The 22,710-nt window shown below is 38.1% G+C and overlaps 2 protein-coding genes across 8 annotated transcripts in view; both read left to right on the plus strand.

The window, feature by feature from the left end:
* Positions 1–5,545, plus strand: part of dlg5b.1 (discs, large homolog 5b, tandem duplicate 1) — a 40,053-nt gene extending 34,508 nt beyond the window's left edge. For all 4 annotated transcript variants that reach the window (XM_079595075.1, XM_079595077.1, XM_079595076.1 and 1 more), the window contains 3 exons: positions 554–663; positions 1,869–1,978; positions 2,082–5,545. In XM_079595075.1, coding sequence (XP_079451201.1) covers positions 554–663; positions 1,869–1,978; positions 2,082–2,185 — 324 coding nt within the window. In that variant the 3' untranslated portion in view covers positions 2,186–5,545. The remainder of the gene's footprint in view (positions 1–553; positions 664–1,868; positions 1,979–2,081) is intronic.
* A 2,366-nt stretch (positions 5,546–7,911) lies between these two features.
* The window catches only part of kcnma1b (potassium large conductance calcium-activated channel, subfamily M, alpha member 1b), a 112,722-nt gene continuing 97,923 nt past the window's right edge, over positions 7,912–22,710 (plus strand). For all 4 annotated transcript variants that reach the window (XM_079595081.1, XM_079595082.1, XM_079595084.1 and 1 more), the window contains exon 1: positions 7,912–8,730. In XM_079595081.1, the coding sequence (XP_079451207.1) occupies positions 8,437–8,730 (294 nt within the window). In that variant the 5' untranslated portion in view covers positions 7,912–8,436. The remainder of the gene's footprint in view (positions 8,731–22,710) is intronic.

Raw genomic sequence — 22,710 nt, forward strand, 5'->3', positions numbered from 1 at the left:
ACAATGAAACAATATGATTGTAAATGTAGTTGTAATGCATGTATCGGTAGTATATTAATAAAATATTATTATTATTAATAAATTGTTATTCTCTCACTCTCCCTCTACAATGTAATATAAAATATAATAAATATAATGTTATTTTAAAATACATATAGTATATAGTAATATCATATCATAAATCTAATTATATTTATCACTCAAAACATTGTCATTCTTCACGGGTCTCACCGCTGAGCTCTCTTTCTCTCTCTCTTTCTCTCTCTTTCTCTTTCTTTCTTTCTCTCTCTCTCTCTCTCTCTCTCTCTCTCTCTCTCTCTCTCTCTCGCTCTCTCTCTTTCTCTTTCTCTCTCTCTCTCTCTTTCTCTCTCTCTCTCTCTCTCTCTCGCTCTCGCTCACTCTCGCTCTTTCTCTCTCTCTCTCTCTCTTTCTCTCTCTCTCTCTCTCTTTCTCTCTCTCTCACTCTCACTCTCTCTCACTCTCGCTCTTTCTCTCTCTCTCTCTCTTTCTCTCTCTCTCACTCTCTCTCTCTCTCGCTCTCTCTCTCTCTCAGGAGTGCCACTGTCTGCTGGACATCGCTTCTCACGCCATCGAGCGGCTGCACGTCGTCAACATTTATCCCATCGTCATATTCATACGATACAGAAACGCCAAGCAGATCAAGTGAGTGACGTCACGTCCGCCTTTAGATGTGTGCTGATCCTGAACAGCTGTTTTTCCTCTGATTATGTAGAATTAATGCATCTTGTTACATTCAATAATATTGCATTGTTATATATTGCATTGACAACACAATGTCTGATTCTTATCGCGTTGTTTCTTTAAGAAAACGACTCTATTTGAATCAGTCCGAGTCGCTCTACTAAAACCACATGTCCTAGCTGACATCGTTCAAGCTGTTCAAGCTGCAATTTAAGTCCTGGAGAATACTTGAAAACAGACTATTTTTGAAGTGGAGCTTGAAAAGTGTTTGATTTTTTTTTGTTGTTGAGAAAATACAATCGTTTCATGCAAAATTATATAGAGCTATATTTAGTGATATCAGCTCATAGCCATGCGAAATACCTCTATATCTAATATATATATATATATATGTATATAATACAACTTTCATTCTTCAGGTCAATCATATATTCATGGAACAAAAAATCACTTTCAATGGTTAAGGGGATTTCCCCTTCCTGACAGCGCTGGTCAATGGATCGATCTCTATGAAGTGAAACATCATGTGACCCTGGACCACAAAACCAGTCACATGGGTCAATTTTTGGAAATTTTGATTTATACATAATCTGAAAGCTGAATAAATAATCTTTCCACTGATGTGTGGTTTGTTAGGATAGGACAATATTTGGTCGAGACACAACAATTGAAAATCTGGAATCTGATGCAAAAAAATGTAAACATTGAGAAAATCTCCTTTAAAGTTGTGCATTTATGTTCACGATTGTGCTGCATTCACTCACAAAAATACATGTTTTATATATTTACGGTAGGACATTTACTAAATATCTTCATGGAACATGATCTTAATATCCTCATGATTTTTGGCATAAAAGAAAAATGATAATTTTGACCCGTACAATGTATAGTTGCTATTGCCACAGATATACCTGTGCGGCTCCAGACTGGGTTTGTGGTCCACAAAAAAAATGAAATAAAAATAACAAATAATAAAGATATTGTTTGATAAGTGCTGATTGAAGTCCTTGAAACCCTAAAAAGTCCTGGAATTTGATTTAACAGAATCTGTACGAACCCTGTGTAAATCATCAGCTGTGCTTCCAGACGCATGTGACGTGTGTGTGCAGTTTGGCAATAGTCGTGTCTGCACTCAGTGTGTGTGTGTGTGTGTTTTGTTGACTCAGGGAGCAGAAAGACCCCGTGTATCTGCGAGACAAAGTGTCACAAAAACATTCCAAAGAGCAGTTTGAGTCGGCGCAGAGGATCGAGCAAGACTACAGCAAATACTTCACAGGTCTGAGACGTGCACACACACACACACACGCGTTTCCACGTTTGACGCACATGTGACGACGACGTGTTGGTGTGTGATTGGTGTTGGTGCTGTTCTGATGCAGGTGTCGTCCAGGCCGGCAGTCTGTCCAACATATGCACTCAGATCATGGCCGTCGTGGACCAGGAGCAGAACAAAGTCCTGTGGATTCCTGACGGAAGCACGTGAAGAAAGGCACACACACACACACACATCTTTCACAATAATAACAACGCCTCGCTAGCAATCTCACACTGTTTCAACACTCCACTGCTGTAAAACTCACTAGGGCTGGGTATAAGTGTTTAATATTATATATTACTTGGTCATCTGATTGGAAGACTAGTTTGCATCATCACTCCCAGAATGCTCCCTTTGTAATTTTATGTAAATACTGCTGTTTATTAGTTATGTTTGGCGATATAGCCCAGCCCTGAACAAGCTCTCCGGCGGCGATCACATCCGCTAGTGTCGTCTGCGCCGCGAGCGAGCGAGCAGCAATATCCTGTGTTCTCTGTGGTAACACTAATTTATGAGGGCTTTCATGTAGTTCTTCATGTTTACAGAGTCGATGTTTATGAACCAGCTTACTTGAACGTTTAACTTCACGTATCTGTCCCGATCCGAGCTAGTTCACAGACACTTTACGGTTAAAAATACTGACTTGTTTTCTGATCGCGGTGTTAAAGGATTCGTTCACCCGTCGTGTAGACGTTTAGCGGGATGTTGAGCCGCTCTTCTGCACACGCTGAACGCAGACGGGCTGGAAAACCTCTAAACAACATCAAATAATGTATTTTAAAAGCTGAGGGTTTTTCCCACACTCAAAGCTGTCGAGAATCAGGATGAAGCGCACGAGTTGTGTGTGACGTTTGACAGCACTCGTCTGCATTGGCTTTCCCTGCATGGAAAAGAGCAGCAGGAACTCGGTGAACCGCTCCTTTAAACCTCAATGTAGCAGTTTCTTTATTTCATTTTCTTTTAAGTGTACTTTTTTTTATTATTTAAATGAGCGATGCAATAATCTGCTGCATGATCATTTTACTATATGCTCTGATTATTTTTACTGTCCAGTTCGTTTTTTTTTAACTCTAATTTAAATGTGTTTTGTAGGCCGAATGCTTAAAGGGATAGTTCACTTTGAAATTAAATGTTGGTGTGTTTTATCTTACCTGAAGTGCATCAAGATGTCGGTGTCTTTGTCTCCGCAGTAGTTTCAATTTTGATATTTTTAGGTCAAACCGTTCTTGTCTGTCAATCATATAATGCAGGTCTATAGGCACTGTCTCCAAAAGCATGCAGAGAAAAGTCCAAATTACACAATTCCCCATCGTAAGTGCACATTGATGGCCTAAGACACGAAACAAGCGGTTTGTGTGATAAAACGAACAGTATTTATATCGTTTTTATCTCTTTTACACAACCACGTCCATCTGATCTGTTTACTTAGGCAAGCGCCGTAGAGCGCCGGAAGTGATCTCTCTCTCGGATGAGTTCGCGCGAGCTTACGTAAATGTATTTTTTTTACATCGGTGTAAACATCCCGGATAAGCGCAAACTAGTACCATTTCTATTAGCCGTCCTACAATCTCTTTTTGTTGGGAAAGTCCGGGGAGAGACGCACACTTCGATTAGACTGGATAAACACATGCAGCATCTTAATTGTTAAGAAAATGAAACGAAATAAATGAATAAATCAAGCCTTTATTACAAAACAGTAGGCGATACCTAGTCTCCGCCTCAGACGTCACGCCCACGTGTACCATATGATGCATACGGTACACTTAACTGGAAACACTTCAGGAATGTCGAAGTCGTCATCTGATTGGTTGAATTTTATCGGATTTCCGGGGGGCGCGAGTGTCGCGTTTATTTTCGGTCCGCCGGGAAACAAAGCGCAGACGTGTGATTGCGGAAGAAAAACTGTTGTGTTTACATGAGTGACAATGAGCATTTATCAAGATCAGCTAAACGTAGAAAGTATGCGAGGTTCAAGGCATAGACTCTTTAAGAGATGTCCAGGAGTTTTGTTTGAGGCACTTAGTGGAGACTTGTTGCACGCCGGTCTGTTGTTGTGGGGACATTTCCACGCCCCGAACCGTGACGCTGAACGAAACGAACTGTAATTGGTTGTTTGACATGTCGGTCAAACGGCCTTATGGGCGGGCCTTGGCCAAAGAAAGCTGCTATGAATTCCAGACCTTCAGCCGTCAGTCTAAAGGTCTGGCTACGCGAGACTAGGCGATACCATACAGCAGTGGTGCCCAACCTTTTTTTGTCTGAGACCCCCTTTTCCCAAGAAAATATTTTAGGGCCCCCTTCACATTTAATGATATTATCGCTCTTGTAAGCTTACAGCAAGGATACATTTTTTTTTCTTCAAACAAACGGTATGTTTACTATAACCAGATATGTTTATGCACAAATAATAGCCTATAATATTGAAAATACAATAACAAAAACATCAGTAGGGCCTTTGTAATTTAAAAACGTAAGCCTAGGAGAAGCCTATAAACTGGCCCTATTTGAAATGCAATAACAAAAATATTCACACTGTGTGTAGGTAAAAAAAATAAAGAATAGGTTATTACTAAATGACTGCTGTCTGGGGCCTCAATACTTGCATGTTATTTGTGAGGCTTTATTTTTGATGCTTTTGGCGCTATAGCGAGCGATAATAAACTTGCATTTATTAACAGAATAATGCGTCTTTCGGAAGAACATTGTAGCCGGATCTACTTCTCTCTGTGTACGTCTATGACGAGTCACGCAGGTCCTGGGCTACTGCGCAGCGGCAGTGATCCGAACCAGTGTAAAATAGTCCCAGTGTAAACACTTATTATGGTCGGGTGCGGGTTGTTTATACATTGACCCGCGGGTCACTGGTACCTATAGACCTGCATTATATGATTGACACACAAGAACGGTTTGACCTAAAAATATAAAAGTTGAAACTACTGCGGAGACAAAGACTCCTACATCTTGGGTGCACTTCAGGTAAGATAAAACACACCAGCATTTAATTTCAAAGTGAACTATCCCTTTAATAGTGCGTGTGTCTTAAGAAACAAGCTCTCCTCTTCAGAAACGGATGTGCCAAAGGGTTTCTTCAGCTTTGCCTGTATTTTTTGCACTCGAGTTCAATGGAAAGGTGGACAAACCTACTTTATTAATCCCGGACGGGAGATTGAGTAATCCTCGTCCGGGAACACTTCTAATCCTCTCTGTAGTGAAACCCGGTGGCAGGAGAGCTTTGGTACGGCACTAGTCTTCCTGTTTACCTTAGCCACAGTGACATCACTTCCTTTCTGACCCCTGATGACCAATGAAACGAGTCGCCTGGTTTAGCTGCTTCCACATCACGTCATGTTCATCATAACTCTGGTGTCTGTGTTTGTGTAGCTGGAAAAAAACACATAATTCCATTTAAAATAGTTTTCCATTATGTTTTATAATTGTATAACACATTGGTACTGCCACATTAAAGAATCCTATGACAAAAACATGATTTTTGTAATTGTTACATTAATAAAGTCTAAATTAAGCACGTTTGTTTAGCAGAGTAACTTTGTCTCTTTCCCCCCGTCTGAGTCTGTATGTTTTCAGTTCATGGAAAACTATAAGGAAGTTAAACTTCTTCAATCTGTGGTGTTTTCATGGTGCAAATGTGGATTATATGACGTGAAGTTCCTGTGAGGAGTCACCAGATGGCGTCGTGTCCTACTTCAGTGTGATCATCATCATAATGAGGGTTATATAAACATCACATATCAGGTGAAATATTATTTCTGGATGACGAAAATATCAGATGACAGAATGATGATTATTTGTTTTCAAGCAAAAGGATGAAAAAAGATGCAAATGTGGCTAAAAGAAATCTCACTTTTATTTTTAGCAACTTTTCCAGTGAGCTTTTGTAAATATATTTGCATCCTTGTGTGGAATATTTGTCTTTTCAACAGATTCCTGATTTTTCTTTACTTCCCTAGAAGTGTGTGTGGATTCAGAGAAACTCTTCAATGACAGAATACACACGTGAAACTGGAAAAGTTATAATATGGTGCAAAAAGTTAATATATTTCAGTAATTCAACTTAAAAGGTGAAACTAATATATTATATAGACTCATTACATGCAAAGTGAGATATTTCAAGCCTTTATTTGTTATCATTTTGATGATTATGGCTTACAGCTTATGACATTTTTTCCACAATATTCTAATTTAGAATTTGGGGTTTTCATAAACTGTAAGCCATAATCATCAAAATTATAACAAATAAAGGCTTGAAATATCTCACTTTGCAAGTAATGAGTCTATATAATATATTAGTTTCACCTTTTAAGTTGAATTACTGAAATAAATGAACTTTTTGCACCATATTCTAATATTTCCAGTTTCACTTGTAATGGAATAAAATAAAATAAAAAGTAATACATTAAGATATATGTTAAAAACTATAATGCACGCAGGTCTGGTGGTGTGCAATAATTCAGTATTCATGATGAGGTTTAAAACATGAGCATGAATGTGAAACCTTTACTATGGTAACCATACTATCCTCGAAAGTATACCATACTGTGGTTACCGGGGTGAAACCAGATCATGTTTGTCTTTCTGGGAACTTTAGATTCAACAAAAGAAAAGAAAAGAAAAAGGAACCATTTGAGAACGTTAGAGGAACGTTCTGTGTTTGCTGAGAATTATGGGGGATCCAATATAAATGACTTTAACAATGATCAAAAAACAGTAATATTGTGAAATATTATTACAATTTAGAAAAGCTGTTTTCTATGTAAATATATACAGTAGTCAACATTTGAATATGATTTACAATACCCGTTCTTGTCTTAGGACACGTGTGACATTGTGTAATATTATTTTGGAACCTGTTTTTTTTTTTTTTTTTTTTTCAGGATTTATTGATGAATGAAAAGTTAAAAAGAACATACTTTATTCAAAACAGAAATCCTTTCTAACAATATAAATATTTTACTATCAATTTAACACACTCCTGCTGAATAATTTTTTTTTTTTAAAGAAATAAAAAATGACTGACCCCAAACTTTTAAACGGTAGTGTATATTGTTTAAAAAGATTTATATTCTGAATAACTGCTTTTTAAATTTTTCTTATTAATCTATGAATGCTGAAAAAAGTATCACAGGTTATAAAATACATTAAGCAGCACAACTGTTTTCAACACTGATAATAATCATAAATGTTTCTTGAGCATCAGATCATCATATTACACTGATTTCTGAAGGATCATGTGACACTGAAGACTGGAGTAATGATGATAAATTCAGCTTTGATCACAGATATAAATTATGAAGTATATTCAAATAGAAAACCATTTTAAATTGTAAAAATATTTTACATTAATACTGTTTTTTTCTGTATTTGTGATCAAAGAAATGCAGGTTTGATGAGAAGAGACTTTTTACAAAAACATTAAAAAATAGTAATGTTTCCAAACTTTTGATCGGTACTGTATAATGTCTGAATTATTCAATAACTTTCACGCTATTTTTTTTTCTGTCAGTAATCCAGTTGGTCTCGAGCAACACAAATGTTTAGGCTACTTAAGTATGTTAAAGACATTTTAAACAAAGCACAGTGTGTTACATTCGTGTGGTGTGTGTACGTCAACAATACATTGATAAACAATGATCGCAGACTTGCATATTATGTGTTTTTCTCTCTCGATACACCACTCGATTTTCGTCATAACACTGTTGCCATGGTTACGTTCTCGGGCTAAAGCGCTTCGCTCGTGCCAATTTAGCGCTCTGACTAACTTGAAATCGTACTTTTTTATGGTGACTGAAGCGTTTTGACTATTTGACCAGTATTTAAGCGCCCACCCCCTCGCATAATTCGCCCACGACAATACATGATATTTTTTTAAGCTCGACAGATGTCTGTAAAATAGGAGCGACTGATGGATGTTTGGACTATTCGCTGGGTTTTGGAGACGTTTTGACGGGCATCAGACCGACTGACTCCGCCCTCCGGTACCTGTAAATCTGCCCTGAACTCGCCGGATGAATAGACCGGAGCTGAACGCAACACGTTACCGAATGAGCGCGAGGTGATTAGACCGCAGTCTGTCCATCATCGGGAAAAGCGCACGGGAGATCAGCTCGCGGACGGTCACGCAGGCTTTAAATCGTGGGAATGTTTTTTCCCCCATCATGATAAATATCCCCGGCACGACCTCGTTTAAAGACGCACCGACGCTTTTATAGGAGTAGTGCGTTTTGAGGACGACTTTTCAACTGCGCGTTAGTGGTTGCGTGGAGAACCGAAGAGCGGGCGAGAGCGGAGAGCGTAGCGGGAGGAGAGTGCGCGCACACGGGCACACACTCGCGGGGTGTCCGCCCTGACCAACATGGCTGATCATCAGGTGTGGGGCGCTGAAATCAACAGAAAGACGCTCGATGCTCCCCACTGAAGAAGATGAAGATAACGACGGTGATGAGAAGCAGCTCTCCACAGTAATGACTTATCCAATCGAGCATTCAAAAGCGGGTCCGTCCTCGGTTCGGAAGATGGATGTGATCATCCCGTACACCTCCGACGTGCCCTGTGACCCTGTGAACGGCCAGCGGATGTGGTGGGCTTTCCTCGCCTCCTCCATGGTCACTTTCTTTGGGGGTCTCTTCATCATCCTGCTGTGGAGGACTCTCAAGTACCTGTGGAGGGTGTGCTGCCACTGCAAGGGGAAAAAGAAGGTAAACGACACCTGTTTCTGGGTCAAAAGTTTGGGCAGCCTTCACAGATGTTATCACTCAGGACCTTGTTTTCTGAAGACAAACACATTTGCAGACAAACTGGTTAAAAAACAATGGGGTGTTTTTTTTTATAGTACCCCAACCACATATTAGGTTATATTAAAATTTGTTGGGTCATTTTTTTTTTACGTCGTTTAGTTATTTTCAGCAGTTGGTTCCCGCCCTTATGGTTCAAATTTTAACGGTTTGGTTGACAGTCAACGGACATAACATACTATACACAATAAAAAATACAATTATTGCTGCTAGCAGCAATTATCGGGGTTCAAGCACTTTAAGGCCGTTAAGCACATTTGTAAAATGTATTTATTTAGCAAGCATGTAGCCACTTTGATCATAGATAGAAAACATAATTTACAGGCAATTCACTAAGGAAATATAAAGCTTTTTAATAGTTATCGAGGTTGAGCCAAAAACCTTGGACTATTTTTGCGAAAGTAGGTTTTTAAATGAATAATTTCCCATATTTAACGAACGACTCGATTGACAGCGGTGGTCTTAGAGGTAAAGTTGCTCAGAACGAGGATGTATGGTATGAATGTTGTGTGCTTGTGCGAAAAATCCCATGATAACCCTTTACGCATGTGAAAAACACGAAGGTGGTCGATTTCTTTCAAATTTCTCACAGGCCTCTGGGGCCGTGAGTCTAACAGGCCCAGCGAGTTTCGCTCCCATCGGCCTCCGTTGATCTTGTCTGACAGCCGCTCGAACTTCATTGGCCAACAGCGGACATGTTTTTCAAGATATCCTCGTAGTCAATCGCGGCACCTTGGACAAAGACACCGCATGCCAGTTTTCAAGTCAATCGGACTCCTGACTGACTGTGGTGTAGCTAGCTATAGCCGTTTTCCGTTTTTTTTATTTTTTATTTTACAGCGCCACCAAGTGGCCAGACGCCGTGTCCTTTTTCACGCGACCACAGACTGAGAAATTGGAGAAATTATCTAATTCTGTTCAAGATGGATAGCCTAGCTGTTTTTGTAAAAGTGGGCACGGCTACTTCGAACATTATTCCGTACCATCATCGACGTCAATAGAAATTTCGACTTTTATTTGATAATTATGACAATCAGATTCCAGAGATTTTTTCTGCACTAGTTTGCTTCCAATGGGACGAAAAACCTTGGACTAGTTCGCAAAAGTAGGTAAAAAAAAAAAAAAAAAACGGTTTAGGAGTTATGAGCCATTACGTACTTTTGATCACGGTAGCGCCCCCGTCAGGCCGATTGGGGCGAGACTTGGTGACGTTGGAGACGGTGTGAGTACTACCAAAGACTAGAGAATAACACAAGACTCGTCACTCGTATTGCTTTGAATGGGGAAAAGTGCAATGCTCAATATGGCAGAATAAGTCCCGCCTTCTAAGTGAGAGCCAATCGCCGATCGGTAAAGTCATCGAGTCACTGCATGAATTTGATGTCTGTGGTAGCGTTTCAAAGAGAGGAGCTTCAAAGATGGCCGCCGAGTGAAATTACTTGTTTAATTGGACTTTGGTACTACAATCCCTCAAAGTTTTAAAGTCTCTATGACTTACAGTTTGGACTTCGCAATCACTTTTTGGGGAGAATGAAATTCGAACAATTACCATAGGGTTTCAGCGCTACGCTTCGTGCTAGAACCCCTAATATATGTTTTAGATATGAGAAGCATCATGAAGTGATGTTCCTCCTTCAATAGTGTTTAAAATCACCTCATAATAAAAGAAGAGGCTCAAATACAAGAGTTTTCATTCGTGACACTACATCATATTTGTGCTGCTTCAAAGTTTACGTCTCTTTACTATTAATTTAAAGTGGGAAACCGTCAGAATGAAGACTGGACGGTCTATATTTTTATATTAAAATATAAACCATGAATGCACTAGAAGTCACTCTGGATTGAAGTGTCTGCCAATTGTGTGCATGTGAGGCTATGTTTACACGGAAACGATCTGAAGAGAAAACGCAAAAGTGGCGTTGCGTTATCACTTTTTATTCTGCGTTTAGACGAGCGTTATGGGGGGGAAATCTGCGTGCATATGGTGATGCTAAAGTGTGTGAGATTGGATGTAGTGTGCACTCCAGGCGGCTAGGTGGCGATGTGGAGCACTGAAAGTGAAAGAGACGCTGACACAGTTTGTCATGTTTAATACGGTAAAGCTGCTGCTTTAACCCTCGGCGCTCTTCGCGTGTCGCTCAAAAATGACAGATTTTTTTTTTTTTGTCAATGAAATGAATGCATATTTTAGTTTGATAATGTTTTGTTATTTTCCTGTACTGGCGCATGCCTGTGACGTAAACGCGTACGCGACGCCTTCACTGTCTAGCAGACTTTTGCGTTTTTACCGTTTAGACGGGAACGCGGCGGTGGAGCGTTTTTAAGATTTCCACTCTGGAGGGTGGTTTCACTTTTTTGTGTTTTTAAGCCCCAAAAGCGCCGTCGCCGTGTCAACGAAAGGCACATCTGATAAAATATTTGTACGTTTCCACCCGCGAACGAACAGGGCCTAATGTATTTTTTTACTCACCAAATTTAAAAAACGCAATGTGAACGAAAAAGTCTTGAAGCCTGAAGGGGTTTTAGCCCTTATGTCATTACCGGTAGTAAAGACAAGCTTGAAAACTGTGTTTGCTAGTCGTTCTAAAGGGTTTCTAGGCAGTTGCCAGACATTTGTTCCTGGAAAAGTTTTGTTTTGTCTACCGGCAGCTGTACGAGATAAAATCAACATGAAACACTGTTCACGGCCCAGTTTACATCCATAGTGGATATTTGTACGAAAAAAATGCAGGGCGGCACTTGATTTTATCTTTGTGCAATTGATTGGATGGTGAAAAGTGACAAATTTGACATTATAAATAAAGATAATATTCATTGATGGAAAGACACTTTTGTTTCTTTGTAATAACATGCGCCGCTGAATTCTTCACAGTAGGAACAAGGCTCTGTTTTGATTTCATGTTGACTTTAGATGTTATAAACCGTTTCAGGAACACACACTGTATTTTATTAACTTGATAATGTTCTTGTTTTGTTTGTTCCTCTGTTTAAACAATTATTGAAGACTAATGAGTGATTGACAGCTGCATGAATGCTGGGGGTGTGTGATAGGAACACCGAGAGAGAAGAGAGACGTGTGTGTGTGTGTTAGCAGAGACGTACGAGAGCTTCTGCTTGCGTCTTTTCCCCGTGTTTGACGTGGAGCCAGTGGTCAGGAATAGGTTGAGTTTTTATTGCCATTGTGTAGTCTGCCCACACACACACCACCCACCACACACACACACACACACACCTCAGCTGTTGCTTTCATTACAGGCCTGTCAAACATAGTTGTGTTCATTCTGCGAGAGATTTCAGGAAGCCTTTTCTCCGGTTCCACTGAAACGCACGACTCGGATTGAACCGGTTGATGGAAAGTCCACATGATATCGATATTTATTCACTGCTTATTTTCTGAATACATGTTCCTTGTCTTGTTGTGAATGATTCATGCGTGACTGTTCTGAACTGTGACGTCAAATACACAGCAGACATTAAATATATGAGGTTATGTTTAGAGGTAGGTTCAGGGTTATTACCCCCCAGTTATTACAATTACTATAAGAACATAGTGTGTAATAAAGTGCTACTGACATTAGCATATTTTTTTATGCAAATTTTTGAATATGTAATTAAAAACTGCAGGATGGAAACAGCCAAGAAATTCTATAAATGCGCATATAAACGTATGCAATCATGAGTCAGATCTGTTTTTTATCCGATAAGAAAGCGTGCATGAACAACCGAATAAATCCCTCAATGTGCGATACAAAAATCACATGACTTTGCCTCACTGTGATTGGATAACTGGACTGACCAATGGCATCGCAGCATCTCAAATGTTGGTTTGGTGTTTCTGAAACGCTTGAGCCGACGTCTGTCATCAGAATGATTTTGTAAACCGTTCCCAAACACCAGCATCCGAACGCAGGATCACATGACCGCGTTTATTGCGTACCGTCTGACGAAACTCATTTGTTGTACGAAAGAAGAGCCACAGTTTCTTCCCCCGATTGCAGCAACTTCCATTTTTATTAAAGATAATTCGCATAAATTTCCCAGGAAGTGACGGTTTTGTTCTCTTGAAAACACGCTTTATTGTCATATTTCAACTTTGCACGAGTTAAATTCACAACTTTGAAAGGAAACCGTTATTGGAGAGGATAATATATTACGAATACTATTTAGTCATTATGGGATCAGTCATTTTCTTTAAATTTTGCATTTGCTTCCTCAAAATCCCCAAAACATTGTTATATTTGTGATTTAATTTGATCTATTTTAAAATATAATTTCTATATATAATATTTCTATTGATTTCTAAGTTAAATATGAGGCGCGTGTTTTTGTTTCTTCATCATCCACACGTCCACTTCACCCAAAAATTATAATTCTGAAATTATTACTCGCCCTCATATTATTCCAGACCTTTATAACTTTATATCTTTTTCAGAACTCAAAAGAAGACTTTGCTTTTCAATGGGGTCCAAAACAACATGGCCATTCAAAATCCCAAAAGAAAGTCAAACAGAATTGACTTGAGGGCCAGTAAATGATGACTGGGTGAATAATATCCACTTAATACTTGTCGAAACATGTTTTTGTTCCACGGGGATTTACATCTGTCCGATTAAGTAAACGTAGCATTCATTTAACCGCTCTATCCGTCCATCTCCTCTCACTTACTCTGTTTTCATACATGCATCTTCCCCATTCAATCGGCCATGTCACTCTCCTATAGTGTGCGTGAATCAGATGCTTGTTGCTAAGCAACAGGCGGCATATTCATTATTGAGCTGGGAAATATCCCCTTATGTAATTGTGCTTTTCCAAAGACCACACACACACACACACACACACACACACACACACACACACACACACACACACACACACACACACACACACACACACCTGTCAGAGTGTGTGATCAGCAGTGTGTTTCTTCAACACAAACACATTTACATGCAGAATCTACAGGCCACACACACACACACACACACACACACACACACACACACACACACACACTCTGAGCTAGAAATAGAAATGCACAGTCTGGTCACAATCTCCTTCTGATGGGATAATGTTGATCATATTCTGATGTTCAACAGGATTCTGGTGTTTACTAATTACTTTTGCGCGCACATAATTAATATGCATTGATATGCGTGATGAATCACATGCAAATGACAGACTTTCAATCTATGATGGTTAAAGTTCGCATTACTCCTGGAATCACATGCGTTTCCGGCCCGTACGATCCCTATTCTTGACATCACACATCCTGCAATGTGACTATCATGGATGCGCACATCGCGATATATCGATGCTAAAACTATATATTAATAATGATGCAACTTAATTATTAGAAACCATTTTTTTATTTTTTCGAAAAGCCCCATTATAAATGACTGCAAACACAGAACTATGCTCTAAATCAGTGGTTCCCAAACTTTTGTTGTCTAAACCCCCTTTTTCCCAAGACAATATTTTAGGGCCCCTTCACACTTAATGATATTATCGCTCTTGTAAGCTTACAGCAAGGATGACAAAATATGTTGTTTTTAAACAAACGGTATGTTTACTGTAACCAGATATGTTTATGCACAAATAATAGCCTATAATATTGAAAATACAATAACAAAAACATCAGTAGGCCCTTTGTAATTTAAAAACGTATGATTAGCCTATAAACTGGCCCTATTTGAAATGCAATAACAAAAATATTCACACTTGTGTAGGTAAAACGATAAAAATAATAATAATATAGGCTATATTACTAAATGACTGCTGTCTGGGAACTCAAGACTTGCATGTTATTTGTGAGGCTTTATTTCTGACACTTTTGGCGCTATAGCGAGCGATAATAAACTTGCGTTTATTAACAGAATAATGCGTCTTTCGGAAGAACATAGTAGCCGGAACTACTTCTCTCTGTGTACGTCTATGACGAGTCACGCAGGTCCTGGGCTACTCCACATCCGAACCCGTGTAAAATAGTCCCAATGTAAACACTTATTATAGGAGCACCAGTGGCTCAGGATACGACAAAAACACGGATTGGAAAATGGATTCATGATGAACTCACTCATTTGTAAATTTTGAACAGAAAAAAGTTAAGGACTTTTATTTAATGCTCATTGCTCAAAACTCTCTCAACAGACATTTACATCGACAGTCTGGCGTTATGGTTTATTTGCGTTTGGTGAACTGTGGAGTGGGTAAAACTGTTTTTAATGGCAGGCTAGCAGATACCGTTGACTCGCGCTAGCCTAGCACCGGCGACTGGAAGGACTGGATGAAAAATGCGGAATAACAACAAGGCTAACTTGGAAATGAGGTCCGATGTCCAATATCCTAAGGCACCCATATACACGTGAAACTGGAAAAATGAGAATATGGTGCAAAAAGTTAATTTATTTCAGTAATTCAACTTAAAGTTTTTTTTATATTTTTTTATATTCAACTTTGAAAGTTTACAATGACAAACAAACAGAGATTGGGGAAAACGTATAACAGATCTTACCTTATACAGAGTAAAGGATTAAATTCTACAAATTATTTTTTTCAACAAAAGAGATGTTTTTATGCATTTCTTATTTCTAGTAATTGAGTTCAATGAGTCATGGAATATTTTAAGATCTTTATAGAAAAAATTAAAACTGGGTGTTATAGACATTACTTTAGTTTTATGTATATGAAACTTCCCAAGAAGAATTATTAACTTTAATGTGTTATCAATTATATCTGAGTCAGTATTACAGTCCAAGAAGAAGATCATGGCCTCATCTATTCTTATTATTTTGTAGAATGTATCAAAAACCATCATAGATACCTACTTCCAAAAGTCTTCAGAGTATTTACAGTTACAAAATAAATGTATAAGCGTTTCAGATTCAAGATTAATTCAACTTAAAGGTAGGGTAGGTCAGAATTGTCTAAAAAAACTTTTATTCAAATTTGTTTAAACTGTCTTTATATACCAATACATAATTAAAATGCAAGTACTCTGAAATAGAGAGTATAAAAAACTGAGTGACTCTAGTGTATTTAATCTTCAATAAACACAGCTCATTAAATCCATTCAGTCCCACCTAAAAACGGGTGCGCGACTGCGCGCATGTGGGCGGAGCCAGTAATAGCGGCGGTAGTCATGGCGACGGAGAGTGACAGTCGCGCAAGCCAATCACTTGTTTCGTCCCGGTAGGAATTAATGAGCTGTGTTTTTTGAAGATTAAATACACTAGAGTCACTCAATTTTTATACTCTCTTTTTCAAAGTACTTGCATTTTAATTATTTATTGGTATATAAAGACAGTTTAAGCCAATTTGAAAAAAAGTTCTTTAGACAATTCTTACCTACACAACCTTTAAAGGTTGTATCAGCGATTTCAGGCCCAAAAATAAATGATCACATTCATCTAATCCTAACGATCCGCTAGCTGTGCGCCCCATAAGCAAGCCTTCAAAAAAATGCGTCTCTGTAGGCATCTAAGCTCTGAGGTCTGTTTATATACTGTCTATGATCTGCACACAAAAACAATTGCCTTTACCAACCACTGAAAACCAAAATAAATAGTGTTCAACCAATCACAGACAGGGGCTGGTGTTGTGAGGGCTGAGTGCACGAGCGCAAAACCTCACCACACCCCGCCCCTGTCTGTGATTGGTTAAACACTAGGCCTATTTATTTTGGTTTTGAGTGTTTGTGAAACCGATTGTTTTTGTGTGCAGATCTCAGAGCCTAGATGCCTACAGAGACGCGTTTTTTGACAGCTTGCTTATGGGGCGCGCAGCTAGCGGATCGTTCGGAAAGATTAGATGAATGTGATCATTTATGTTTGCGCCTGAAATCGCTGATACAACCTTTAAAAGGAGAAACTAATATATTATATAGACTCATTACATGCAAAGTGAGATATTTCAAGCCTTTATTTGTTATAATTTTGATGATTATGGCTTACAGCTTATGAAAACCCCAAATTCAAAATTAGAATATTGTCTATATAAGCTGTAAGCCATAATCATCAAAATTATAACAAATAAAGGCTTGAAATATCTCACTTTGCATGTAAGTATATTGTATTTTTACTTTATGTAAATAATATTCAAATTTGATTTGAATAATGATTCCTGGCTGCATGATCACTGGATCTTTGGTAAGTTGTGAGGACACTATATTATCGAGTCCAAGTTTTACTCGTTTTTACTCATATGTTCAGTTTCCACGATTAAATCCAGTCGTTCAGCAGCTCTCCTGACACTCAGTCCGGCGGAGAAAGTGTCGCTCTATAGTCTGTGTTTATTAGTAGCCTTATTTTTGTCATGTTATCTTTGATGAATCGTTTTAACTGATCTTGTTGCAGTGCATTCTGGGATTGTTCTCCATCAAGGATACCTTACTAGGTTATGGAGCCGGCTTGTTTGAGTTGAACACAGTGTGTCGTCTGTGTGACGGTGAGGTTTATGTGCAGTCAGATAAACACAGATAAGATCAGTGTGTGTGTGTGTGTGTGTGTGTTCTCTGTGCAGCAGGCCGTCTCAGACACTCACATGAACAAACAAAGGCCGTCTGTCCACAGAACCATTAGGCACGTCTCTGTCCCAGAGTCCAGAGTTTGAGTCGGGCTGGGCGCCGCACACATCCGCTGCTGGTACACACTCCACACGACGAGGAAACACATTTTGTTCTTTTGATTTAAGTGTAAAATTCGCCACAGTTCATACAGAGCTTGTGAACCACAGGAATTGTTCAAAACCGTCTAGTTTAGTTTATGCCAGTCGACATGGTCTTGTGTGTGAGCAGAAAGTGTGTGTGTGTGAGCAGAAAGTGTGTGTGTGTGAGCAGAAAGTGTGTTTGTCTAGTGTCACAGTGAGGAAATGAGGAGGAAGTCGGATAGACACAGTTATTCCTGAACCGCAGAAACGTTACAGATAAGAGCGAAATATGAAGTCTGTATGAGCCGTATCTATCTATCTATCTATCTATCTATCTATCTATCTATCTATCTATCTATCTATCTATCTATCTATCTATCTATCTATCTATCTATCTATCTATCTATCCTTTCATCCATCCATCCATTAATCCATCCATCCATCCATCCGTCCTTTAATCAATCCTTCCATCCATCCATCCTTTCATCCATCCATCCATCCATCCGTCCTTTAATCAATCCATCCATCCATCCTTTAATCAATCCATTCATCCATCCATCCATCCATCCATCCTTTCATCCATCCATCCTTTCATCCATCCATCCTTTAATCAATCCATCCTTTAATCAATCCATTCATCCATCCATTCATCCATCCATCCATCCATCCTTTAATCAATCCTTCCATCCATCCTTTCATCATCCATCCATCCATCCTTTAATCAATCCATTCATCCATCCATCCATCCATCCTTTTTATCCATCCATCCTTTAATCAATCCTTCCATCCATCCTTTCATCCATCCATCCTTTAATCAATCCATTCATCCATCCATCCATCCATCCATCCTTTAATCAATCCATCCTTCCATCATCCTTTAATCAATCCATCCTTTAATCAATCCATCCTTCCATCATCCATCCATCCTTTAATCAATCCATTCATCCATCCATCCTTTAATCAATCCATTCATCATCCATCCATATCTTCATCCATCCATCCATCCTTTCATCCATCCATCCATCCTTTCATCCATCCATTTTTTCATCCATCCATCCATCCATCCATCCTTTCATCCATCCATCCATCCTTTCATCCATCCATCCATCCATTTTTTCATCCATCCATCCATCCATCCATCCATCCTTTCATCCATCCATATTTTCATCCCATCCATCCATCCATCCATCCAAAGCCTCTCTCTCTGTCTGTCTCTCTCTCTCTCTCTCTCTCTCTCTCTATCTCTATCTCTCTCTCTCTCTCGCTCTTTCTGTCTGTCCATTCATTAATTATTAAATCTGTCTCTCTGTTTTTCAGTTTTTTTGACCATGTGTTGTGTGTGTGTGTGTGTGTGTGTCTCAGTGCGCATGTGTGTTTTAGCATGTTATTGTTTTGGGGAGGATGGGGTCTGTCTGCACATCGTCTGGTATGTGGATAAAAGCTTTCTCTCTCTCTCTCTCTCTCTTTCTCTCTTTTTCACACGCACACAATCTCTCTCTCCCCCAATCACATAAACAGTCTCATTAGTGGAACACCATTAGGAAGGAGGTCAACACCAAATCTACTTTCACAATCCCTCCTATCCGCCCGCCCTCCTACCCCTGTTTTTTCCCTGAATGAAAGCACAGTTTTTGACCGTCGGTTGTGACACATCTGCGTCTATATTTATCATATAAACAGTGGTTGTAATGTTGGTTGGATTGTTAGTCGCACTGACAGCGTGAACAGAATGAAGCGAGCGCACCATATGGCAGATGCTCATGTAAATACAGGGTTTGTTCTGTCAGCGAGCACTAAACGCTCGTGATTGATCCGTCAGTGATTCGTTTAAACAGGACATACTGTCCACGGGTGGAGGGAATCCCTGTGAAGGATTTGGAGATTCCCACCAATATTGAAATAAAGGATCATGCACTCAATGCATTGCATCCCTTAGGGAACATTTATTAATTATAATAAATATCATATATTTGCTTTATTGCATATTCTAATTAAATGTTTAATACTTTCATCCCAAAGTTTGAGACAAACCATTTTTTTATATATTTAATATAAATGGTGCCATATTACAGTAAATAATATCCACTATTATGTGTGTGTGTATGAACCTGCGGCTCTCATTTACAGAGACTCGCTGAACAATCAGACTTTGATAGCAGTCTTTAATAGTCAGTCACTAGTCCACGGATTCCGTGTGTCCCTGCACTTATCGGCATTCAAATATAAAGAGGTTATCGGTTATCGGCATTAAAATATAAAGAATTATCGGTTATTGGCATCTAAATATAAAGAATTATCGGTTATCGGCATTAAAATATAAAGAATTATCGGTTATCGGCATTAAAATATAAAGAATTATCGGTTATTGGCATCTAAATATAAAGAATTATCGGTTATCGGCATTAAAATATAAAGAATTATCGGCATTCAAATATAAAGAATTATCGGTTATCGGCGGTTATCGGCATTCAAATATAAAGAATTATCGGTTATCGGCATTCAAATATAAAGAATTATCGGTTATCGGCATTCAAATATAAAGAATTATTGGTTTTTGGCATTAAAATATAAAGAATTATCGGTTATCGGCTTTCAAATATAAAGAATTATCGGTTAACGGCTTCCAAATATAAAGAATTATCGGTTATCGGCATTAAAATATAAAGAATTATCGGTTATCGGCATTAAAATATAAAGAATTATCGGTTATCGGCATTCAAATATAAAGAATTATCGGTTAACGGCTTTCAAATATAAAGAATTATCGGTTATCGGCATTAAAATATAAAGAATTATCGGTTAACGGGTTCCAAATATAAAGAATTATCGGTTATCGGCATTAAAATATAAAGAATTATCGGTTATCGGCTTTCAAATATAAAGAATTATCGGTTATCGGCATTCAAATGTAAAGAATTATCGGTTATCGGCATTCAAATATAAAGAATTATCGGTTATCGGCATTCAAATATAAAGAATTATCGGTTATCGGCTTTCAAATATAAAGAATTATCGGTTATCGGCTTTCAAATATAAAGAATTATCGGTTATCGGCATTCAAATATAAAGAATTATCGGTTATCGGCATTCAAATATAAAGAATTATCGGTTATCAGCATTCAAATATAAAGAATTATCGGTTATCGGCATTCAAATATAAAGAATTATCGGTTATCGGCATTCAAATATAAAGAATTATCGGTTATCGGCATTCAAATATAAAGAATTATCGGTTATCAGCATTCAAATGTAAAGAATTATCGGTTATCGGCATTCAAATATAAAGAATTTAATATAAAGAATTATCGGTTACCAGTATCGGCCAAAATGTTCATATCGGTGCAGCTAGAAGGCCATCGGTGAGTCAGAAGAGCTGAAATGAGACACATTTACATGTTTTTGGTGAATTGTTGGGACACCAGGCCTCACCTCATGAAACTAGAGCGTCTGCTGTGACTGTTCATGTGCGTTTGTGGATGTTTGGCCGCTGGAAATGTGAGATTTTGCTGATCAGAGAGTTTTCTGGCACTTCCTCTATCAGTTAATTAACTAAATGTCCCAAACTCCTGCAGTGAGCTCTGAGTTATGGTTTATTATTCAGACTGATGGATATAGATTCATGCCGGCCAAGAGCTGAGATGGTGAAAGTCGTTCCAGAGTGTTTTAACTTCAGAAGTCGTGTGGCCATTAAACGGAGTCCTGTCAGAATAACTGAAGAACTGTCAGAGCGCCGATGTGTTTCCGGCCGGCCGGATGAATGATGCGGAGACACTTTTAATGTGGAGGAATGTGTCTTTGCCAAATGAAAAGTTTCCCTGCCTAATTTAGCCGCTCAAGATGGAACACCGCTGAAGTGTTGGAGGACACGATCGTATGATTAACATGCGAGTTTCTAATTTGAGCGTTTAATAGCTCTGCAGAGAGGAATACAGGTGTGTGTGTGTGTGTTCTTGCTCTTGTTGTGTAAAGGCTGTTGTCTAGTTGAGAAAGTGAAGAGACCATTTAGCAATTCAAATAAGTCATTGTAGGGAGTCCAAGAGCAATCGGGGTCAAGAGGTCAGTCATTCTCTGTTATTAAATTATATATATCGAATCACAGCGATTAATCACATCTAACATAATGGTTTGTGTTATATAATATATGTGGATGTATATATATATATTTTTTAATATATATAATATATATGTCTGTGTGTGTAATGTACACACACACACACACACACACACACACACAGACATGTATACAATATAGATTTATTAATATATATACACATAAAGTATGTAAACAAACTTTTATGTTAGATTCAATTATATAGTTTGTCCCGTATTTCTCCATGAGAATCAATATATATATATATATATATATATATATAAAAATGCAGTAATATATACTACTGTATTATTTATTTTAATTAATTCATTAATTTATATCATCCTATTTTTTAAAATATATGTATTTGTTTATTCAATATAGATTGTGCAATATAATTTATGTAAATAGAAGTGCTAAAGAATTTTTTTTTAAATTATGCAAATATATCATAAAACTAACATTAATGTAAACAATACTTAAGTTCAAAATAGTCACATATGCAAATTTCTTAATTAACTTTTCATAACTTAACTCTTAAAGTAAATTAATATTTATATATTTATTTAAATAATTTATATTTTATTGTATTTTTTTTTAAATATTTGCATTTATGTTTATTTAATTTAGATGGTGAAGTATATTTTTTGTAAACCAAAGAGGTAAAAAAAAAAAAAAGTCATAACCAAGAAATCGTGCATTATTTTACTAAATGAATGTAGTGATTGGAGCCTCAACAAATCCACTCGCTCACAATTATGGAAAACAATTAATTTTGTATCTTTGCCATTATTGGAGCTTTATCGAACGCCGTTATCATGTTGTGTTTGGATTGAATGGCTGGGGACTGATATATATTCATATGAACATTGATGTTATTTAATGTTAAGCATGAAATCTAAATGTAAAGCTGATATGTTTCTCTTTTCAAACCGTATTGTTATGTTGACGGATGAAACGAGCATAACTTAAGCTTGTAAAGGCTGTTCAGGCTTCGCTTCATCAGGAGGAGTGTGTGATGCAGGACGTGTTGCAGCGGCGCTGGTTTCCCATCAGTGCTGTACAGCCGCAGCTCTTCTCTTTGATTCATGAGGGACGTTTTCAGAATTAATTGGAGAAAGGGATCTCTGCCATCACTGCCGGACATTTTTCTT

Source organism: Phoxinus phoxinus (assembly GCF_949152265.1).
Source record: "Phoxinus phoxinus genome assembly, chromosome: 21".
Classification (NCBI taxonomy): Eukaryota; Metazoa; Chordata; class Actinopteri; order Cypriniformes; family Leuciscidae; genus Phoxinus; species Phoxinus phoxinus.